General features: G+C 38.9%; 4 protein-coding genes and 1 non-coding gene across 5 annotated transcripts; 2 read left to right on the top strand and 3 right to left on the bottom strand.

The window, feature by feature from the left end:
* Positions 1-525: 525 nt before the first annotated feature.
* On the top strand, positions 526-7,642 carry NHD1 (sodium:hydrogen antiporter 1). The gene is made up of 10 exons (XM_059592008.2): positions 526-895; positions 1,336-1,512; positions 1,620-1,748; positions 2,937-3,113; positions 3,795-3,901; positions 4,509-4,629; positions 5,644-5,705; positions 5,818-6,120; positions 6,394-6,688; positions 6,773-7,642. The coding sequence occupies exons 1-10, from the start codon at positions 629-631 to the stop codon at positions 6,890-6,892; spliced, it is 1,758 nt and encodes a 585-aa protein (XP_059447991.1). The 5' UTR covers positions 526-628; the 3' UTR covers positions 6,893-7,642.
* A 774-nt stretch (positions 7,643-8,416) lies between these two features.
* On the bottom strand, positions 8,417-11,470 carry LOC132179096 (D-3-phosphoglycerate dehydrogenase 1, chloroplastic). The gene is made up of 5 exons (XM_059591735.2): positions 10,652-11,470; positions 9,743-10,119; positions 9,556-9,666; positions 9,376-9,471; positions 8,417-9,295 (listed from the first exon to the last, which is right to left on the bottom strand). Exons 1-5 carry the CDS (start codon positions 11,193-11,195, stop codon positions 8,624-8,626), a joined length of 1,800 nt encoding a protein of 599 aa, XP_059447718.2. The 5' UTR covers positions 11,196-11,470; the 3' UTR covers positions 8,417-8,623.
* Positions 11,471-17,093: 5,623 nt separating this feature from the next.
* Positions 17,094-19,086, bottom strand: LOC132177364 (carbohydrate esterase, putative (DUF303)). Its single transcript, XM_059589645.2, has 2 exons — positions 18,344-19,086; positions 17,094-17,472 (listed from the first exon to the last, which is right to left on the bottom strand). Exons 1-2 carry the CDS (start codon positions 18,878-18,880, stop codon positions 17,254-17,256), a joined length of 756 nt encoding a protein of 251 aa, XP_059445628.2. The 5' UTR covers positions 18,881-19,086; the 3' UTR covers positions 17,094-17,253.
* A 58-nt stretch (positions 19,087-19,144) lies between these two features.
* Positions 19,145-19,217, top strand: TRNAK-CUU (transfer RNA lysine (anticodon CUU)). The gene has a single exon. It is a non-coding gene; the product is annotated as a tRNA-Lys (tRNA).
* Positions 19,218-20,206: 989 nt separating this feature from the next.
* Positions 20,207-23,982, bottom strand: LOC132177363 (putative LRR receptor-like serine/threonine-protein kinase At4g37250). Its single transcript, XM_059589644.2, has 3 exons — positions 22,535-23,982; positions 21,881-22,450; positions 20,207-21,085 (listed from the first exon to the last, which is right to left on the bottom strand). The coding sequence occupies exons 1-3, from the start codon at positions 23,598-23,600 to the stop codon at positions 20,391-20,393; spliced, it is 2,331 nt and encodes a 776-aa protein (XP_059445627.2). The 5' UTR covers positions 23,601-23,982; the 3' UTR covers positions 20,207-20,390.
* Positions 23,983-24,227: the final 245 nt, after the last annotated feature.

The following is a 24,227-nucleotide window of genomic DNA, read 5'->3' on the forward strand; positions in this document are numbered from 1 at the left end:
CACGTTTATTTAAACGTGTTGTGTTCGAGTTGGCATAAAAGAGTTTGTGTTATAAACAGGTTGACACGCTAACCCATTTTATCAGCCCTAGTGGGAACTGACCAGGGTTGGTCGGACGACTCAGACCCTCCCACAAATTCCAAAATAATAATAATAATAATTAAACAAAATAAAATAAATGAAAAACTTCAGAAAGCCCTCCTGAACTTCCAGCCAATTTGAAAAACCCCTCCTGAATTTTCAAAACTCTCATTTAGGCTCCTTGAACTTTGATTTTCTCTCACTTTGAACCCTTTTAACATTAAACTACGTTGTTTTGGGCTGGGTAGGTGTTTAATTTTAGGACACAAAATGACGTAGTTTAATGTTAAAAGGGTCCAAAGTGAGAGAAAATCAAAGTTCATGGAGCCTAAATGAGAGTTTTAAAAATTCAAGGGGGTTTTTCAAATTGGCTGAAAGTTGAGAGGACTTTTTTAAATTTCCCCGAAAATAAAATAACAACTGCTTCCACTCCCATTTCCACTCCTCTATCCTGTAATTTGGAACAAGAAGTTTATAACTTCAGCACCTCTTCTTCTTCTTCTTCTTCTTCAATCTTTGGTGCCTGACCTTGAAAGCCCTCGCTCAAATGGCCTCTTTCTCTGTTGGGATGCACATCTCCCCAACCCACCATTTCAAGAAACGCTCACATATCTCATCATCTCTTCCTAGCTATCTCCTTCAGGCACAGCCCTCACTCCCTTGCTTTGGATCGTCTTTGTGTAGAACCAGGGGTACAAGGTTGCTGGGCAATGGGGTTCTTGCTAGAGCTGAAGACAAGGCCAGGGGTTCAACATCTTCTTCTTCTTCGTTTCAGGAGCAGCAAGCTCAACCAAATCCTGAGAGTCAACTAGAGGTTTATTCTTTCTCATCCTTACGTACCAAATTTCATTTCTTTTAGAGTTCCCATATGGTGGTTTTGCTAGTTTATGAATTTGGATGAGTGATTTTGATGAAGTTTGGTGAATTGAAGTTGATAGAATTGGGGTAAGTGATGGATTTTTGGTTAAAACCATGATGTTAGCTAGTAGTATCTGCAATTTTTTCATTTGGGCAACCTAATGTCATCATGGAAATGAGGTTTCGTTTTGCTTCAGCTAAAGATGTGTTGCTTTCTAAAATAGCCCATTATTGCTGTTGGGCTTGGGGAAAAATTTAAAAAAATAAAATAAAATCTTCAAATTTTATGGGAAGATTTCTATTTAATTTGTTTCGATATTGTTATCATTAATGTAGTGCTTGCATCTTTTCTGCTAATATTTCCAGTTAATTATTGACCCATTAGCATGTCACCAGGAGCTGAGACCAGACTCTGGGTCATGTGATCCTTTATGTTCACTGGACGAGACGAGTTCACGTGATTTTGAAGCCACTTATCAACCCAAGACTGATTTGCTGAAAGCTCTTGCAATATTTGCAGCAGCTGCAACAGGGGCAGTGGCAATTAACCATTCATGGGTTGCTGCCAATCAGGTCCTTTTTTGTCTTGTTGGCTGATCTTTTTGTTTTTTTAAGGAAAAAGTGGTATAATGGATCTTGAGTAGTAACCTTGGCTGATTTGATCAAATTTTATGAAATAGGATGTTGCTATGGCATTGCTATTTGGAATAGGATATGCAGGCATCATTTTTGAAGAATCTCTAGCCTTCAATAAAAGCGGAGTGGGATTGCTGATGGCCGTCAGCTTATGGGTAGTGCGTAGCATTGGGGTAAGATTCCTTCTTGCTACTTGAAATTTCCAACGACATATTATCCAGCCAAACTCTGTATATGATTCCTTCTCCAGTTATGCGAGTTTTGCTGGTAATGAAGGCTTCGTATATCCAAATAAGCATTAGTACGAGCTTGACTGTAGTTGATACATTATTTTCTAAGTTCTGCTGATTTCTTGGGCATAGTAATGTAAATTTTAGAAGAAAATGACATTTATGGGCATTTTTTATTTTCTGGATTTTCAAATTTTCAGCATATAATTTATAGTGTCCATGATGAGCTTTTATTTGGTGTCATCATTGACGAGTTGCTTACTTTGTTTGATATTGGGACTAATAAATCAAAGTTGCTTTGGACAACTAATTCTTATATGAGGCGTTGATAAAATGTATTGCTGCCTATGTTCTGAAATCAGATCAAACTTTTGAAAGATATTGTTAATCTTAGCTTTAGATAAGTGGGGTGCTGAAATGATTTTGTGTCTATAGCTAACATTTTGATGTAACAGAATGTTGGGAGCGTGTTCTTTAGAGGGTTTTAAGTGTTTTTTTTTTCCTTTCTACAGTTTATACTCTGATGCTCCTAAAGACATTTTAGAAATTTTATATGTAATAGTGGTCAGGATAAGGCTCCCTTGAAGTGTAGTACTTATTTCTGCACTTAAGAACTGCTTTTGCCAGTCAAATTTTAATCAGTTAAAGAATATCCCTACAACAATGCTACTTTACGTAATCTAATTAAGGAAAATTTTTTGTTCAGACAATCCTTGCTGGTTGGATTAATTGGCTGGGCACTGTACCAGTTCTATCTCTTGTTTGAATAGTTACACTGTATATTAGGACCATCACATATATGTTCCATTCATAGATATGTACGGGGACCAACTTTTAGCATGATTGTTATTCTGTAGATGGAATTACGGATCATAACAAAAGGATTTTTCCAATAAGGAAGCCCCACTCTTAAGTTGTCATCATAAATACTTAATAGTGTATATTTAATGTTATCACGAATGAGTTTAGTTTAAGTTGCTTTCATTATCCTTTGATGCAATGCTTCATTGTCTTAATGCCTCTTACTGGTGGCTATATCTGTTAAATCAATATTGGTTGAGTTTTTTTTATTTATTTTTTTAATCTTTTTCAATCTTAATTTCATGTCCTTTGGGTCTTTGACTTGTTTAGGCTCCTTCAACTGACATAGCTGTTTCAGAGCTAACACATGCATCTGCAGAAGTCAGTGAAATAGTGTTTTTCTTGCTTGGTGCAATGACCATTGTAGAGATAGTTGATGCTCATCAAGGTTTTAAGCTGGTTACTGACAACATAACCACTCGAAAGCCACGGACGCTCCTCTGGGTGGTGAGTGCTCTATTTTTGCCATTATGGTCATATTGACTTCTGTGGGAGGTTTAATATATCAACCTTATTCTTGAAATTTAAATTAACATTTTTTTGCCTATGATCCAAAGTTTTAACAGCTCATGGTATTAGTATTGTGTGTGTGGGCATTGACAAAAGCCTGGAAACTACAAACACAAAGGATAGATTGATAAAAACCTTGGACAAACCAAAAATTATTATCTGTTCACTGTAGTCCAAACTCCAGTTTCTGTTGCACGTCAATCTAAGGGACTTGGATTAGTAGTCATAGAGAGAATTTTTATTGGCAGGCTAGCCATATTCCTAACCAAAAATTTATTGTCAGCAGTATTGGTGATGCTGAAATGTTTTTCCAGTTGATTCATCAATATGGTACCACTATTCTCCTCTTGAACTTAAATATAATACAGCAATTATGCAGTCAATCAGCTATTGTATTGATGATTTTTTATCCTTCTTTCAGTACGAGATTCTAACATTTTAGAATTTCTGTAGAAATTAGTTACTACGTGTTTCATTCCAGCTATGATTTTCGCTGCAGGAAACCTTAGAGATTTATTTGATTTTAAATCATTTGTAGTTTGAATTTGCCCAATCAGCCTTACCGCCTATATTATATTCCTTATCGATTAATGACACTCGTACTCATGAAAATTACAGGTTGGTTTTGTGACTTTTTTCCTTAGTTCAGTCCTAGACAACCTGACGTCGACTATTGTCATGGTTTCATTATTACGGAAACTAGTACCTCCATCAGAATTCCGCAAGTATGTGCTGACTATTATTTAATTTCATCTCATAGGATTTGAAATCTTCACTAGTTTTTTATGTTATTAGTCTCTTATTATGTCTTGAATTTCTTCAGTCGAATCAAACAAAAATATTCACTACAAGTTTATAAGTCTGTTTTCTTTTGTACTATGTATATATTAACATTTATTTTGCCCCCTAAAGTGATACACAATTAAGGTGTTAAGTTGACAGCTATAGTTAGTTGTATCTAAACCACACTCTTAGAATGACCATGATATCAACTTTTGATTTCTGTCAGGAATGCAAATCTTCAGAGTAATTAATGTCACACATAAGAGTCACGAACCTCATTTTTACTAGAATATTTTAAGAGGACATTGTTGTAGGGCAGATAATGATATCATGACATACTTGTGTGTTTCTCGGACACCTCTCTCTACTGCAGTGTCCGAATAGATTCACTGTAATGGCTTTAAGGAGTTCACTGTTGCACTGAGACTGGCTGCCTGCTTGCTATCTTATCTTTACTAGAAAACTATCAATCCAGTTCCTGCTAATCATTTGTTAGTTATTTGATTTGATTGGTAATCTTCATTTTTTTTATTTGGATTTTATCCACAGGCTTCTAGGAGCTGTTGTTGTGATAGCAGCAAATGCAGGTGGTGCATGGACTCCTATTGGTGATGTTACCACTACCATGCTATGGATACACGGTCAGATATCCACTTTGCCGACAATGAAGGTTTTTAACATCATCCTCATAAACTGATCCCATCGATAGAATATGCTTCTGTTCTTATTTTGCTTTGTCCAAATATCTGTTCGTTGGGTATTAATGGATGATGGATGTTTATTCTCACCAAGGTATTCATTGTATTGTCTTGTTATATATTTCATGCTGCTTTTGCATGTTCAGTTTATGCAAACAGATAAAGTGAAGTTGAGTGGTCCAATAGGTCCAACCAAGGCATCTGGATAAGCTGGGTTGTCTTCCCCTAAAAAAAATTGTAATTTTATGACCTGACTGCAGTTCTAGGTGTTTGGTTAACCAACCCGGATATGTGCATTTGTGTGTTCTAATTAGGTAAAATAGATTATGAGAAAGTGAAGTTTGCAAGATTTAAATGGCTAATGTAATTATTGCATACTTCCTCTCTTTCTCTGCCTTATATGTGTGTGAGAAAGAGAGCTGAGCAGGATCTTGCCATGAACTTGTCGAAATTGATCTATGTTGCAAAAATTGGAGTGTTTAAATGCTGAATAATGTCCATTTAATTGTGGTCATCTGGATGGTGAAAAATACTTTTTATGTTCAAACTATAGATTTCAGGTATATTAAACTTTAACTCATGCAGTGGATATTTCTCTTGCAAATTTACGAAACTCACAATTTGTTAAAGGACAAATTTATTGATGATGATTTTAAAATACGCCTTGAAAAGGTGAGGTTCCGTCATGATTGTTGTTAATATACTATGCAACAATGAAATTTTAAAACCATGTTTTTTGTTTTTCTTTAAATATTCTTTTTTTTTTTGGTGCAAGGCAGCCTTGTTTTTAGTTTGTGATAAGAAAAGCTTATAAAGCATATGGTCAAAGTTTACATCTCGCTAGCTGGGGCCCTTTTAATGCCAGGTCCTTAAATTGCTTGAGATTTACCTTTCATTCAATGACAGTGACTAGGCTGATTTTAATTACAATAGCACTATTCTGACTAAATGAAGAGTTCTCATAATCGCAGTTTCTTTTCTTACAGAACCTATTCATACCTTCAGCTGTTTCTCTAGCTGTCCCGTTGGCACTTATGTCCCTGACTAGGTATTATTATTGCATTGTCAAAGCAAAGCCAGGGAATTTGAGTTTTGGAAGGTTAGATCTAAAATTACTGGATTGGGTATGAAATGATATGAGTTTCTCTTCTTCTATCCAGTGAAGTTAGTGGGAAGGGACAGGACTCTCCCAATGTTTTGGCATCTGAACAGATGGCTCCTCGAGGACAGCTTGTTTTCTCAGTAGGTATCGGAGCTTTGATTTTTGTTCCAGTGTTCAAGGCCCTAACCGGTTTGCCTCCCTTTATGGGTATCCTGCTTGGACTTGGAGTTCTATGGCTTCTGACTGATGCTATCCACTATGGGGAATCTGAAAGGCAAAAGTTGAAAGTACCACAAGCTTTATCACGGATTGACACTCAAGGAGTTCTTTTCTTTCTTGGAATCCTTTTGTCTGTTAGCAGGTGAATAAGGAATACTGTTTGAACTTCTGTGTACGTTTCAAGTACTGGTTTTTGTGCTGTATAATAAACTGTTAAATAGTAGCTCTATTACTCTCAAAACTATTTCTGAAAGATACCATCAAGATGCTTATGATAGATTATCCTAATTTCCTGATAAGCATATATTGAATACTTGCGTGCATGTCTATGTTTGTGTGTGAGTAATTTTCACACACATGGGACATCCTGAAGTTATCATTTCTGCAATGTAACAAGTTTGATTTTTTGTTCTAGCCTTGAGGCTGCAGGGATTCTTCGGGAATTGGCAAATTACCTTGATGCTCATATTCCTAGTAGTGACGTGATTGCTACTGCAATAGGAGTCGTATCAGCAATTATAGACAATGTTCCACTGGTTGCAGCAACAATGGGAATGTATGATCTGACGTCTTTTCCCCAAGATTCTGAGTTTTGGCAGTTGATTGCATTCTGTGCTGGCACTGGTGGATCCATGTTAGTTATTGGCTCAGCAGCTGGAGTTGCATTTATGGGGATGGAGAAGGTGGACTTCTTTTGGTACTTCCGGAAGGTTTGTACTGCTGTTTAATGACATTCTTTTTCAACCAAAATTTATTTTTCTTTCTTGTAAAAGAAGGCATTCTCCTTTGTGCAGGTGAGTGGTTTTGCTTTCGCAGGTTATGCTGCTGGTATTGCTGCTTACCTAGCAGTACATAACCTCCCCATCTCCCTACCCACCACTGTAGCTCAGGTTCCTTTCCTTTCTGGTTCATAAATCATAGAGAGCTTTGGCTAGGATGTTTCCCTGGCTTCAAAAAAGGCAGTCAAATGTGGCAGTATGCATTATTGAAAAAGTGAATGGCAATCGTCTAAGTTTGGCAACATGGACATGATTCCTTTGAGATATAGAAAGTCAAATGAAGAAAAGTTGAAAAAAAAATTAACTTGTGATAAGTTGAGATTTTTTTGGATCAGGCTCTCAAAAAGATTAACTTTCTGATGACTTCAATGAGAAATGTAATAATGCTCAGTCTATTAAATATTTCTTTCGAGGTTAGAATGATGAAGGGGTTTTAGAGCAGCTTTGTACCCGTATGGGTGCCGCCTAGTGGTCAAAGGGCGGGCTTGGAATGAGCTGTGGACTTGGATATTCTAAGTTCGATTTCGCACTGGAGTTCTCCTGGATTACCTTATACACGGTTCTGGCGAGTAGAGTAGTGTAATCGAGTTTTACTCTTCATGGGTGAGTTCGAAGGGCTTTGGTTTGGTAAAGTTTCATGTCATTAGAAAAAAAGCATTAAAGCATTAAAGAAAAATAAAATTAAAATATATATATATATATATATATATATATAAATCAGATTGCTTTCCTTAAATAGCAAGCTGACTTATGGTGGTTTGAATCTGCTTACCGATGTAATCTTCAACGATTGTAGGCTTGTAGCCTTGGTGGCCATGTATTCTTGTAACACTATCCTAAAGGTCATGACTTTTATAATGGGCCAAATTTTCACTCTCCGAATGAGGTAATTTGGAATAGAATCATTTTTATTTCAAGTATATATATATTGTAGGGTATTACTATTCACAATGGGACAACCCATACATCATTAAATTTATAAAATTAGGTTCAAACTATAAAATGATTCCTTTACATATTAAGCGAAATTGATCGATCCATTGAGAACCCCAGAGCGAAAGAAATGGTCTCATGACCCTAAATTTGCATGCATAATTCTTATTGTATTGATTATCCTCTGTTACTAGTTCTTTTTTAACAGTCATTTTTGCTCAAGAAGCCGAACAAGAACTTGGGGCATGTTTGAGTTTGCGCTTAAAGAGTTTAAAAATAAATTTAACATTCAAAAAGTTGGTTCAATCCATTGGGTGAATGAAAAGAGCACGCGGCGTGCTCAAATTTATATATATATATATATTTTTTTTATTAAAATATTAAAAAAAAAAAAAATTCTTCACGCGTGCTTAGCACGCCGTGTAATCTGTATCATGGCCCCAATCTGTTTAGTTAAAAAAATTAAAAACACTTTTGAAAGTCTAAAAAACTAAAAAAAAAAAATGGTAAAAATACACTTTTGACAAAAATTTGAAAATGAAGTTTTGCTAAAAAGCGTTTTTTAACTTACAAGCTCTTTCTCAAATGCAATTCCAAACATGCTCTTATTCTGGCCGCTCAGCCTTATTCAAATTGGTGGTGTTATTCTCTACGTAAAATGCGACTGCATACAGCTGCCAAGATAACTAAACATGCATCCATTAAGTGATACAATTACAGGAGGCAGATTAAAACAGAAACTTGCATTAGGGAAAATAGCAACTCAATAAAAGTACAAGCTTCTCTCATCGCAAAGCAAAATTATTGTTTTTCCTTCCCTTCAAGCTACTACAACAAGCGAAAAAAAAAAAAAACAAAATCGGCAATAGGATGTGGTTTTCATACCCATCCGAAAGAGAGGGCGGGGAATGATGAAGTACCAATCATGCCACACTACAACTTGAGGAAAACAAACTCTTCAATGGCTGGAACTTCACCAATCCTCTTCAAAGCTTGCTTGCTGGGTTGGTCATCCACTCCAATTGCCATTACAGCTTGCTTTCTGGGGGCAATCCTTCCAACACTCATAAAGCTGACATTCACATTCTCCTCACCCAAAATGCTCCCAACCCTTCCAATCATACCTGGCTGATCGACCTGCCTGCAGAGTATAATACTGCCTTCCAAGCTCACATCAACTTCAAAAGATCCTACCTTTGTCAGATGAGGAATCCCGTCCTTCACCCGCCCCTCAACCTTAATCTCCCCAGAGTCCGATATGGCGCTGGCAAATTTGGATTCCACATTGGCAATCTGGACTTGAATGAAATCAAGTGGGTTCTCAGGAGAACCATCAAGACCGATCCTCTCTTCAGTTATTCTGAGACCTCTTTGCTTGGCAGTGAAATCAGCATTAACCAAATTCACAAAGACACTGGATATCGGCTCGATGATACCCTTGGTGATCATGGCACGAAGAAGCCTGGTGTCAAGGTCATCAGTAGCTCTAGCAGAAGCATAAGTCACTTTAACAGTTTTGACGCCACTTCCTCCAGCTACCAATTGGACGGCAAGTCTCCCAAGTTTCTCAGCAAGTACAACATATGGTTTCAGCTCTGTTAATACCTGCAGTTGAAAAGGAATGATAACTGGATCTTGACACTGAAAGCTAAGAACGAAGACAAGACAAGAGTATGTATCAATACCTCCGCAGAAACCATTGGTGCGTTGACTGCAGTAGCAGCAAGCTCCCCTTTCAAGGCACCCACAACAGCTTCAGCTATTTCAATAGCCACCCCTTCCTGCACATTGGACCCAAATATTATTAGAGATAACTTGGTCAGAGAAGAAGTTAAGAGCGTATAAATGCTGGTTATTTAACACACCTGAGCTTCCATTGTACTGGCACCCAAATGGGGAGTTGCGGTAACTTTCTCATGCTGAATTAACTTGCTTTCTTGAGGAGGTGGCTCCTGTGTGAAAACATCAAGGGCCGCCTATAACACAGAGATCACGTTATTGACTTTCCCAAACAATAAAATATCAGTTCTTCAAGCATAAGAATATAAGAACCTGAGCAACAATTCCAGCATCCAATGCCCTCACTAGAGCGTCCTCGTCAATAACTCCCCCACGAGCAACATTGATGATCCGGACTCCTTTCTTCATCTTAGCAAAAGTTTCGTCATTGAGAACCTTTGATGTAGCAGGAGTAAGAGGCATGTGCAAAGAGATGAAATCTGCAGTTGCTATGGCTTCATCAAAACTCACAAGCTCCACACCTATTGCACGAGCACGGTCTGCTGGGGCATACGGGTCATGCGCAATCACATGCATACCAAGCCCCTTTGCACGCCGGGCAACTTCCGTTCCAACCTTACCGAACCCCATCACAGCAAGCGTTTTACCCACAAGTGAAACCCCTACATATTTATTCCGCTGCCACTTTCCTGGATTAACAAAACTGTGTAAATTAAGAGGTACTGGTGTTTTCAAATAGCGACTTGAAGCTAATATATTCGGAATATGCGTGACCACCAAAACTTGACAAACAAACATATCATATACTTAAAAAAGCCAGAGTAACCAGGAAACAACCACGAACATTTGGAATAGCAAAAATAGGATTCCTCACAAATGGGTGGAATCTTATTTGATTGAGGTAAAAAGCGTTGATTTTATCTTGCAGTTATCAAATAGAAAAACAAAAAGTCTTTATCTTTTCAGTATATAAATGTTCCTCTTTTCTTGTTTTGCAAACCCCAGGATCATTACCCCATAAATTTCAAAAATCTAAAAGACAAGAAAGCAGATCTGCAAGACAAAAGTCGTTTTTAATGTACATTTCTAAACCAAAAGTACTTGAACAAACGAGGTGGCATCCAAAGTCGACTTCGAAAACGGATCTAAACCCATTTCCATATTCAACCGAACAAACCGTTCGATGAAATGCCAAAGACAAACTGAAATAGATTCACTTACCGCCTTTCACCGAAGCATCGGCTTGGGCAACGTTCCTGGCCATAGCGGCCAGGAGCGCGATGCCGTGCTCGGCGGCGGCGACGGTGTTGGCGGTGGGCGCGTTGACAACCAAGCAACCATGCTCCGTTGCCGCCGCCAGATCCACATTGTCGATGCCCACGCCGGCCCTCCCGACCACCTTGAGCCGCCCGCCCGATGACTCGAACACCTCGCGGCTCACCTTCGTCCCGCTCCGCACGATCAGCGCGTCACATAGCGAGATCTTCGTGCACAGCTCCTCCGGACTCAGGTTATACGCACAGTCCACATTCGCAAACTCCTTCAGCAGCTCCAGCCCCGCCTCACCGAGCTTCTCCGCCACCAGCACCGTGGGCTTCGCGTCCAGCCCCCCAGCCGCCGCCGATATCACCACCACAAGCGGCTTCACGGCTCGTCGGCTCGGACCGAGCGCAACGGAGAACGCGGAGGTAAGAGGCTGCTTGGAGCTAAACGACGGCGTCTTGAGAAACGGAGTTCGGAGGGCTTTGGACGCTGACGTGGCCATTACCGTTGCTTTGTGTGTGTGTATATGAAGTGGTATACGCGTATGTGTGTTAACGTGAGAGATCTGGGGGGGTGAGAATCCTTTTATATGGAGGCGGGTTTGGTGGGTGTGCACTGAATACGGTTGAGAGTGAGAGAGATCCGAACTGTCAGGGTTTTGCCATCTGAGACTGAGAGAGAGAGAGAGAGAGAGAGAGAGATGGTGGTTTTTACACGCGCCTGTGATGGTGAGTGTGAGAGTGGGGGTCGGAAATATGGCTGTGTCCACTCAGATTGGTGTTTGGTAAGCGACCTACCGCAACCATGAATCTGTGTTGGATTGCGAATCAGGCTTTGGTAATCAAAATTAGGATATTTGTTATTTAATAAGATATAATAAATTCTGAATAATAAATATTAGATTAGTAAAAGTCATAAATATTACAATAGTTAAATTTTAATAATTTATTACAATAATAATAATAATAATAATAATAATTTAACAATTTTATTTCTAAGATAATTATTTTCATTTGTTAACATGTTTTTTAGGTTTAAAAAGTAACGATAGAAATTATATTTTTATTCTACAATACTAATGTAATAATTATTACTAATCTCTGAATAAATCATTTTTTTAAAAAAAAAATTCAAATATTTATTAGAATTTGTAGAATAAAAATGTGTATATAGTATTACTCTATCATAAAATTAGAAATGAGTGAATTTAATAATTTACTTAAAATTTTAACATACTACATAAATATGTGGATTCAAACTAGTCTTCAATAAAAAAGACACAATATATTAAAAAAATGAGCTTGGAACTTCTATTTTTGTGTCGTCACCAATTATTAACAATAATGTCAATTTAAAGAATATGAGTTTATAGATCATATAGTAAATTAGCATTATCTAAAACTAGGGAACACTGGTGTGCATGAATAGTATGCACGCCCATGCTCATATATTATTATTATTATTTTTACTGTTTAAATAATATTTTATAATATATGAACACTGGCGTGCACGCTGCTCATGCACGCCAATGTTCCCTAAATCACTACTCCTAAAACTAAATGAATATAATCAAAAAAAAAAAAAAAAAAAAAAAAAAAACAACTAAATGAATATTATATTTCGAGAGGATTCGAATATTGTTGATGGGGATTGGAACTTTTTATCTTTTATTTAGGACTTACCAAACAGAGAGACTTTCATGATATTAAATTGAGGCTTTAGCAATTGCATAATAATACATCACATATTTCCACTATCTATTAATTCACCTGTTTTTTTATTTTATTTATTTATTGTAATTGTTGGAGAAATAATCAGTTTACTAGAAGCGAGGCGAGAAGTCGCCAATAGCAGGTCGCCCATCGAGCCCACGTCGCCTACCAAGCATGTCGTGAGCCCACTGTGCACGTCCTATTTATTATGCAATTTCGTTGCTTACAGTAAATACTACGTTACGGACTGACCCTAGCACGCCCCTCCTGCATAAGAGATATTAGCCATTCCTCTCCACTGACAAGGATGGACCCACAGCAAGGCAAGGCCATATCGACCCAATCACAAGGACGCACGTGCAAAGAGGATGACCAATCTGACAAGCGCACATCTCTGCACGACCAAATAGAAGATATTGGCCATCCCTTGTAAAGATACTATATTGTGTACATGTATGCAAGACATGCTGTAATCTAATGTGTGTGTATATATATATATATATGAGACTTGCATTGCTAATGAGATAAGAGGAATTATTCATGAAACAAGATTCTCATACTAGAAAAACTCCCACTTCTCCTTCTCCCCTCTGAGTTCACAACTCCCCTAATCTCCAATATATCTCAACCCAGAGCTAGCACTGCTCCACCTCAATCCAACCCGAGTTCTCTAGGGTGACCGGAAATTGTGTTAACAGTAATTGATTACATAATTTTTAATCTCAGATTGTATTGGATCATGGATGAAGGGAGTGCATGGGATAAAACGACATGAACAGAGAAACCGCGGGCTGGTCATTTTCTATGATCCTCAATTTGTCCCTTGCCTTGTTTCCTGAATATTAATTCGCCGGTCAAAACAAGAGTTGGCGGAGAGCTATGAATTCATTTTTTGAGAAGGCGAATTAAAATAAAATAATTTTTTTATTCTCTTGTTATACCACGTTTATATATATATATATATATATATATATATATATATTTTTTAATACAATTCAAAATAGAACAAGAGTGAAGTATACATACAATTCCTCTTTTGGTTAAAGATTAAGCAACCTCTTATTGTCTCATTACATCATGGCCCATATAATATAACTAGATTAGTTGTCGAATATACAAATGTGAATGGAAAACAATTAAGACTCACATTGAAAAACATTTTCATAAGAATGATTTTTATTCAATATAATATGATTAGACTCGAATATATTAATTTTAGCTTTTAAATTGAGTGACCTAGCTTGTTGAAAAAACTCTTTAAAGAACAAATCCCTCCAACAACAAATAATATCACAATCGAAGGTTTGGTAGGGCGAGTATTTAACACAATGTTTCACGGCTTACTTGCATGTAATGAATTTGTTATTTATCAGAGAGTCGACTAAAAAAATGTACGAAAAAAAAAGGAAAAGAAAAAAAAGAGCCATTAGTTCTTAGTAGACAAACACTTCTCTAAAAAGTAAAGGCTTGTGTGAGAAATTGCTCTGTGAGGAGCTCATCCCCTCCCCACCTTATGGTGTCTCTTCCACCAGTCTTGTTAGATTGATTTATTTTTATTGCTTTCTGCTTTTTCTTTCTCTCTATAGTTTTATGTAGAGCCTTTTGCATCTTGTGAGACCTTATCCATCATTTCAAGTGAGCTATGTAAAGGGATCCTCCCATGTTCATTATTTGTGTTCCATTTGTGGCTCTTCTCCCCAATAAATTAGTGTTTGTTCGTCGCACCACCTCTTTTGATCACCACTCTCTCGTCAATTATGGAGTCCAGTTCTTGGTTCGTACAAGCCAAATCTATCTTCCTCTATTTGCTTTCACCGCCAACATGCCTCTCTGCTCTCCAATGCCTCCCTTTAGGCCCCCGCGTATTCCTCACGCGGCCTCACACCATGTAGCGTGTCCTTCACAATTCACTTTGTTGTTGACCAATATTGCTGTTTGTTGGTTTTTTGTTTGAAGAGCTGCTTTTGTTTTTTCTTTATTTTTCTTTCTTGATTTTGTGTTTCGGAACTATGTTTCTCCTCAGCAACTTCCAACAACCATTTTTCTTAGTGTTTACATCAAAAATACATATGACCGTCCCATTCATTTGATGGGTGAAGTAAAAGAGCACACGGCGTGCCACGCACGCCGTGTGCTGTGAATCAGGACTCTCATTTGATACATTCTCATTTAATTTTTTGTTTACCCACATTCATCTAATAGTTTTATGGGTTATTTTTTTCTTTGTAAAGAGTTTTATGGGTTATTATCAGGTTGTCTAAACTCATCTATTTTTGTTTTTTATTTTGGTGTAATTGTCCCACCCCAAATCCAATGACCCCATCCCTTGTTATTAAAAAAAAGAAAGAAAAAGAAAAAAAAAATGTACGACTTAGCATAATAATGAGCGTTGGGTTATCGATGATGACGTGTGAACACCTGGATAAACGTACTTGAATAGTTGTATTCAAAGGTTTGGTCAGGAATCCTTGGATTAATGCGTTCTTCACGCCTTCCAAGTCGCGTGGAAGGGAACGCTTCCAAAACCAACAAATCGCAGGAGCAAATGACTGCCTGTCTGGGACCCAAATGGGGGGGATATGCTTGGGTTGGTGAGCATCTGAAAAAGTTAAGTCGTTTTCGCTTGGACTATTACGGATCTGCCTTGAGATTTTCCATTGGAGTGTAATTAGGTTTACCCACCCATTTATTTGATTGATTATAGTTTTACAAGAACTGTTTTGTTGGTGAATGGTGACAGTGAGAATTGGTTGTTGCAACCCAATTATGGCATGTCACAAGACACAAACATGGTAAGTTATTCATGGTACAAATAAGGACCAGAGTAGATGATAACGTGATTGTCGGTAACAAAATCTGTTTTTTCAACAAGAATCAAGTCGTCTATCAACTATCAAGTGAAGGGTATTGAAAAAAATCTACTCCCTCCCTCCCTCCCACCAATCCTTGTTGCTCAATTAAGAGTGGTGGGGTGGCATGCTGGATAGTCTTATAAGCTTGACTCTAGCTTAATTTATTTAATGAATAAGTTAAGCTCAAATAACAATTTTTATTCATATATAGTGACTTTTTTTACTATTTATCAATCAGTCAGACAAATTATTGCTGAATTTATTGCTTTTAGTGCAATTTAATTACCTAGGGTAAAGCAGCATGAATTTACTTTCACTGAAGCACGCCAGACAAAGCCTTCGAAGCTCAATCACCTAGTCAACAATGCAATAATTCGGATTGATATTCGGAGTAACTGAGTCTATTTAAAGGAATGAACTTTAGAGCTTTAGGGAGACTGCACAATACTTTTTACCTTAAATTATTTATCAATTCCTAAAATTCACATCCTTATAATCTTTTTTTATAAACTTTAGAAGTAGTAACTTTTGAAATAATTTCAAAGAACTTTTATATATATATATATATATATATATATATATATATATATATATAGTAATTTATGTAATTTTTATTGTGTTTAGTTAATAATTTTATGGCTTAGAATCAATGTTAATTTGCTCATAAAAAATGAAATCTAACTTGAACCCACTTGTTTAATCAAACGATATTCTTAAAGCTTGATTTGAGCTCGAACTTGAGTATATTTTTTTCCAAACCGAGCTCATATAGCCAATACCCAGTTCGATTACCACTCTAGGTGCAAGATTTGGCACCAACTTAGCTACAAGTATTCAACCATCCACAAATGGACCATTTGTGATTGGACAATCGTCCATGCCATGCCCAATGAAAACTCTAATTGGTGCTTGATGTAGGGGACAATTTTCAACAATCACAGCCGTTGGTTTGTTCATAGGAAACCACTTACAATTGGCCTAAAGGTAATGATCCTCATCTCTAAGTGTTTTCTTAGCTTTTCTGATCTCCGTTATTGGCATATGTTCTCCATGCGCTAGTGAGTGGCTTTCTCGTGGCGGCCCAAAATATTGCTGCTCATGCTCCTCCGACCACATGCCTGCTGCCGGAGCCACTATTTTGTTGAGTGGTTGTATTTTTTGTTGTTGTTTGTATGTTGTTTATGTGTGTTTGTTTTTCTGTTCAAGCTTTTTTGAAGCTTTTCTGGTTTTTCTGTTTATCTTTGCTATTGTTGTTGTTTTCTGTGGGTTTTAATCCCCTTGTACTAAAGTTGATGGATCTTGCGGGGGAGATTTTTGTTTCTGGTGATCAGCCTTCAACGGCTCCAATTCTGTTTCTGTAGTGCTTTCCATGCAACAACCATTTAACGGTAGTTGTTGCTTTTACTGCATCAGACTCTTCACCGAGTTCTTTTGCAATTTGTCACCGCCTTGTGCGACCATGAAATAAGCCTGACTTGTATGTCATTGCTTACTGTTTGGTTCTTTTAGACCAGATCCAGAATTTGCTCAAGAATTTGTACTGCATTTACCTTTTGGGCTTTGTTGTTGGAGTGTCCACTCCTTTTGTGGTCAATTAGTCAGTCCTGTAACCCGCTTTCCCTTATTTGATTAGAGAAGAAAAAAAAAAAAAAACCATACAAGAAGTCAGAGATCTAATCCCACCAACACCAACACCAGCATACAAATACACTTGTTTTCCATGTAAACACCAAGGCCCATCAACCAAAACCAAATGGTACTTCAAAACAAGACCTCAAAAGTTCAAAATCACACAAATGATATATAACAATTTAGAGAGCCACCTGATGAAAATAGTAACGTTAAGAATCATGTTTTTATTCTACTACTGTCTCACTCTCGTAATAGTGCCAATCAATTCTTGAATCAAACCCTTATTAAAAAGAAAAATCTAAGGACAAGCAAGTTGAAACACCCAAGAGTGGTCAAGGTTGGAATAGATTTGCATTCTTTCAAGTCAAGGATGAGGAGGAGGCTGTGATGGTGCAAAATTGGCGAGGCAGGCATCAGCCAGCATGTGGCCCAACCTAACCTGAGCCTCCGTGGTTAAATGGAGGTTATCTTCTTTGAGCGGCAAACCCTTGGCATCGATGCATACAACATTTGGGAGATTGATTCTGAATTGCGCTTCCCTAACTTTCTCCATGTACCTCTCATCTCCTGACGCGATTGCTACCTGTATAACAGCAATACATAATGTTATCTAGGTGTGATCTAAACTTGTTCGCAATGAACCAAGCAGCCAACAAAAAATAGTTCGTACCATAACTTAACGAGTTAGGGTTGAGGAGTATGACTCATTTAATTGAATAGATTGGGTTAAAGTTAACATATATAGTCTTATACTTAAGTCTCGATATGACATGAACTCAACACAAAATTAACAGGTTAAAATTAATTTATATAATCTTATATTAATGCATTGACACAATCTGAACCAAACACGACTTGAACCCAAGACAAGAACACAAATTGCCACCTTAACCATAACTTTTATTTTTGCACTTTATACACATTGGCACATTGTTTGGATTGAGACGTGGTGCAATACCTATAATATTGTACTAGCCACTAATTGCAATAGCTTTTATTTCGGATCATGACAACACATAAAAAGGATAAAAAGGGATTACTTGTAGTGCAAAGAGTGGTTTTGGGTGATCGGCCATCACAACTTTACTATACGCCCGAACTACTCTTGTGGTAAAGAGAGTAATTCGACCACTTCAAAGGCCGTGGCCAAATAGGCGATTAGACTACTTTCAAACTGGCGTGACCGAACCAACTCTGGCCACCCAACAATCACGTCTTGCATCTCTTTCTTACTTTTTATTTAAAATGAACGGTCCAAAATAAGATGCAATACTTCTGAATCTTGCGTATTAAAAGTTTGATTATTAATTATCACCTGATTTGACACTTTTATATACGCCAACAAATTGCAATTAGCTTTTCAACTGTAATTGACTTTCATAGCCTATTTTTACCAATAATAGTAACCTAAAATTCTTAAACACATTAACCTCGTAAACATGAAATAGGCCAACCTGGATTATTGGAAGTGAAGGCAAACCGAGGTCCTCCCGCACGTTGTTGATGAACCTCTCCATGTTCACCTGGTACGCCTCAGCATCATGCTGATTCGACGTGTCGCTCTCTCCTTGGTACCAAAGCAAGGCCCTGATTTCCCCACCGCCCTTCACGCTCTCCCTCGCCCTCCCCACCATACTCTCGTACAGGTGCTCCCCACGCGCCCACTCCTTGATGGCCGTCCCGCCCACCGCGCAGGGGACCAGTCCGACCACCCCCACGCGCTCCCTCACCGCGTTGGCGAACGACATCCCCGGACCCACCCCGCACACCTTCTTAGCGTCGATGTCGGCGTGGAGCGGCTCACGCGCGGGATCCCAGTGGAGCTTGGCGCTGAGGCGGAGAATGGAGGCGTTGGGGTGACACTCGGGCGGAACGACGCCGTCCCAGTGGTGGTGCTTTGTCACGCCGCCTCGGCCGGACATGTTGCTCTGGCCGGAGAGGATGAAGATTTGTTTGGTGGGTGCGTCTTCTTTCGAAGTGGGTATTTCCATGGCCTCTCAACCGGGTGGCTTGGGTTCTCAGAAGGATCAGATCTCTATAATGCAAGTGTATAAGAAGATCGAGGTGTTGAAATGTCACTTTTTTATGATTCCTGCATTTATTGATAGAATTTATTCGTGGATTAAAGAGTGAGAAAGATGGGTTTCTTGTCATCGGCTGAAGTTTCTTAAGCTCATGATCACAGAATTGAGAGTGAAAATGCAGCACGCACAAATTGCAAGCCACATATCGTTCATGACAGCTTCCAACATCAAGCCCGTCTAGCTCAGTTGGTAGAGCGCAAGGCTCTTAACCTTGTGGTCGTGGGTTCGAGCCCCACGGTGGGCGTTACTCTTTAAAACGTAGAATTAGACTTTTTACTTTTTATTTTTTATTTTTACAGCAGAACGAGGTAAAAAACGACAAATAATAAAAAACATGTTTATTTTTTGCAACTAAAGCTTCACGAGCTTGCTTCTAAATAATCAACTGAATTGTTGTTATCAGCTCGTAGAATGTTTGGTTTTTACAAAGGGTCTATCAAATTTCTGGCATACCTTATATATAAATGTATTTCAGCTAATAAATCCAGTGAAGTGACGATAAAGGGAACATCAATCAGCATGGTTCTGGATTGCTCCTCTGCCCAACAATTTTCTCAAGCTTACATTTAAGGCAACAATATGTGAGGGACCATTATGACGGAAAAAGTGCATATATCAGTCAACATAGCAATGCACAATTTAACACAATACATATACTACCTGCAATATATGGGATTTCCTTTTCCCGGACCCAGGTAAAATATAACAGTCAATTGTTGTTCGGATTGGCTAAAATTTGGTCAGCGAAATACAGTCAATCTCCGATCCCACATATACAAATTAGGCATACAATTCGAACATAGAGTTTGAAGCGATCCGATCCCACTTAAAAGACATTAGTTTTTTTCCTTTATGTTGCTGTCTGATTTACTTTTCTTTCTGAGCATGTTGATGTCTTTTATGGGAACCTCTAGGAGTTGGTTAATAACTTATTATTCATCAAGAATCAACTAATCCATTATGATCCAACAAGAAACCAAACCCATCAATGACAATAATTTAAAAAAGAAAACAGAGTGCTTAAAGGCCCACACTGCTTTCTAGTGATGCAGATTACAAACACCCAATCCCACCACATCCTTTATCAATATTCACTCTTGCACTAGCAAATTGTCATCAACACCTCACTATAATCATCATATCCGGATTTTCAGTCATTTGCTGCTATCTAACAATCCGAACAGTAAATGCGATAGAGCCCTTATGGAGTTTACTTGTCCAAACAAAGGGATCTCTATCCATAATCACCACCTAAGTATCTTATACATATAAAACTTTGATTAATCAGTCAAACATACAGCACTTTCTCACATCTGTTATCCACATTCCTCATGCTAGCTCTTTATGTAACATTCAAGTCAACAAAAGGAGAAACAAAAGAACACACGAGTTACTTTTATGGGACCCAAATGCATCATTAGAAAGAAGGCCATGGGAATGGGATCCTCTCTAGGATTTGAAGGGCTTCTTTCATAGACGGTCTCTTATGTGGGACAAAAGAAGCACAGCTAAATCCCAATTTGAAGCATGCCAGCATGGCATCCTCCCTGCCCTCCACTTCTCCCCTGACAGACGCATCAACCATCTTCAAAACCCTGTTTTTTTCCTCTGCCACCGAACCGGCGCCGGAAGTCCACTGGCCCAATTCCGGCTCAGAAAATACTCTGCCAGTTAAAAGTTCAAGCAAAACTATCCCAAATGAGTACACATCCCCCTTGAAATTAGGCTTGACGTTTTTCAGGGACTCGGGTGCTTGATAAGGCCATGCAGTTCCGACCGACGAGCCCACCGGTGCACCGTAGGGGCTGGAACCACTTGTGGGGAGGTCCGGTAAGCCTTCATGAATGGTGGTCGACGTGGGTCTTTGTTGGCTTCCCAAAAATCGGGCTGAGTTGCTTGCTTTGTTGCTGCTGGTGTTGCCAAAGACGAGCCTTTCGAGCCCGAAATCTGTGATTATCGGCTCCATGTTAGGGCTCAAGAGAATGTTGCTCGGTTTAATGTTGCCATGCACGTGTTTCTTGTCGTGGATGTAGGCCAGCCCCCGGGCTACTCCTCTTGCTATCTTGAGCCGAACCTCAAGAGGTAGATGAAATGGTGATGAGCCTGCTTTTCCTGAAATTCGAAAGAAATCAACATGATCAAATATCAATAGTTTTGTTAATCGTCAGCGCCTCAGCAAACAATCAAAAATGTACATCTAGTTACCCCCAGCACAAGTTAAATATGTCTCCTAATGAAAACGACACATGCTTTGGCATGTTATACGTTTTCTTTGGGTAGGCAACTTGGAACCAGTGTACTGCCATAAAGAATAGGACATCTTTCGTCCTCTCCCATATCCATACAGGCACATCAAAGATGATTCGGGCTGGATACGAATCTTAGTAATTTTCTGTTTGAATTGTTGGTAATTTAGGCAAAAAATGTAAGAAAATTCTTATGAAGCTCTCTCGCGTTTAATGTCTAAATTGCTAGTAATTTGGACAACAAAATTGATGTATATCTTTATGAGTCAATATGTTATAAATCAGTCCTCAAGAGGTAGCTTAATCGGTTGTAGATCACGCCTAATAAAGTGGTAATCATTAGTTCGAATTTTCTCTCCCATTTTCTTGTGTGGACATGTCAAATATATATATATATATATATATATATATATATAGGGATTAAGGATTAATTTGGGAATTGAAATCTCCTAAAATTTTCTTTAAATTTGAGATTCTCAAATTCATAAATTTCAACCGTTCATATAATTTAAGCATCTAAAATAAGCCATATTTCAGCATTTCATATTTTCAAATTCATAAATTTAAGCTTACTCGAATCAAAAGATTAATTTGGTGGCTTCAATCAAATGCATTGCTAATATGAACAGCAGAGATTTTGGTGAAAAGGGAGGGAGCTTACTGTAACTGGCGCTAGCAAGGCTGCCATTGGAGACAAAGTCATAGATAACAAGCTTCTCAGCCTCTCCCCAGTAAAACCCACGAATCCGAACCAAATTTGGGTGGCGCAGCTTGGCTACCGCCCTGACCTGGTTCTCAAAATCCCTCATCCTCTCCACCCCGCTCTCTCCAATCCTCCTCACCGCCAACGCAGTCCCGTCCTCTAGCACCGCCTTGTACACAATGCTTCCGCCGCTGGCTCCCAGCATATACGCCGACGCCTTGAGCAGAGTCTCCAGCTCCAGCTCTGTCTCTCCGTCCACCGTCACAAGCTGACCTTTCTGATCATCGTTTGGATGCACGTGTGCATCTTCGAGTTTGTTCTCGTGGTCGTCGCTATCAGAGCTGGTTGCTTCTGAAGTTATCTCTTCGCCTAGGCAGGACCACGCCACTGGCTTTCTGCCAAGTGGGTCTTGTTTTTTCTCTTCTCCTTTCTTTTCTGGGTCCGTTGCCGCATTCGTTGGCTTCAGAATGTTGTTTCTCTTTCTCACTTGGTAGACGTAGAAAATTACCATGGCAAGAAGGCTTATACCTATTACAATATAAAAAATTAAAGGATTATATTTAGAATATAAATTAAATAATTAAATTAGAATAATCGGTGATTTAACAATACCGGCTAAGTCTCCGACAGCGATTCCGGCTATTGCCCCGGGCTTTAGGCCACCTTGCGTTGGGTTCTGAGTTCCGTTTGCTGTGCCGGTTGAGGATGTCACTGGGACTGAGTCAATGGTTTTGGGTATGGCTGCTATTGCCGGAGAAGACGAGGAGGTGTCGTTGGGTGGAGCAGACAAAGAGGAAGAAATGGAGCAGAGATTCTTCAAAGGTTTGCCGCAAAGATCGGTATTTCCGGCAAAGAATTCGTTTTTCGGGTTGAGCATAGCTAGAGACTCCGGAATAGGTCCGGTTAGGTTGTTGAATGAGAGATCGATTGTGGCATTCTGCGGTATTCCTTTCGCAAACTCCGGCGGTATGTTTCCTGAAAGCTTATTGTAAGAGAGGTTGAAGTAGCGCAAACTATCTCCACCAAAACCAAGAGGCAAAGACCCATTAAGCAGATTGGAAGACAGATCTAATACTTGAACCGAATCAAACCCACTAGGAACACTACCGGAAAAGTAGTTACTCCTCAAAGAAACAACTGTCAAATTCTGCAGAGCAGTGAGATTTTCCGGTACTTTCCCGGCCAATGCATTATCAGAAAGATTCAGAAGCTGTAAGCTTCTTAATCCACCTATAAGCTCAGCCGGTAGCTCACCAGAGATAACATTGCTTGAAAGGGAAAGCACCTGAAGCTCTGAGGCATTGAAAATTGAATTAGGCAGAGATCCATTGAAAAAGTTGTTGGAAAGATCGAGATGGCGAAGGTGTTCGATCATGCCGAGGTCGGCAACAATCGAACCCAGAAGCTGGCTGTTGGGGAGGACTAAGCCGGTCACCCTGAACATATCCGGCGTGCCGGGTGTTCCGATTTCGGTGCACGTGACTCCGAACCACGCGCATGGTGTTGCGTCGTTGTAGTTCCAGCTCTCCAGGACGAACAGAGGGTCGCTTAGGATTGAGTATTTGAAGGAAAGCAAGAGGACCCCATCTGAGTTGAGAGCAAACGATGGAAGTAGAAGGAGAAGGAAGGAAATGATTCTCCACCAGAAAGGGAGGCTCTTGCAGGTTTTGGAGCTCATGCTTTCTTGAACTGGCTCCGCATTTTTCCTACATGTTCATGGTGAAGAAATAGAGTCTAGGAAACAGAGGGAGAGAGGGTGACCAACTACAGGTATGGTTGTTTTGGTGACCAAATCTTTAAGAGAGTGTGAAAACAGAGTGTAAAAGGCAGTGCTTGTGAGGGGCAGAGAAAAAAACAAATGGAGGAAAAGCAGGGGCGAGTTGCAGAGAGTAGCAGAGAGCAAAAGGATATGGGAAATATAATAAAAAAGGACAATGAGTGCCTCTGCCAACACTGTCTATATTTTTCTCTCAGAAAACTTATAGTTTTCATTGATATAATTAGGCCGGGAAATCAGAGGGGGAATCTCATTCTGGCTACAAGACACCCAAGTGAGTTGGAGCCCATATCACGTTGCAGAAGAACCAAAGGTCTACTCTGCTATCGAGTATTTGGTTCTAAATTTCAATCCCTAATGTCTTTAGCTTAGCAAGATTATATTGAACGGTAAACCATAATGTATGAAATAAAAATATAATTTATAATATTACTATTTAGTAAATAGTTTTCCAAACGCTTAAGACACAAAAATGACTTCAATCTTTGCCGGTAGGCTATAAGATTTATGGGATTAGTGGCTACATTG

The sequence above is a fragment of the Corylus avellana genome, chromosome 4 (assembly GCF_965113065.1).
Source record: "Corylus avellana chromosome 4, dhCorAvel1.hap1.2, whole genome shotgun sequence".
NCBI classification, from domain to species: Eukaryota; Viridiplantae; Streptophyta; class Magnoliopsida; order Fagales; family Betulaceae; genus Corylus; species Corylus avellana.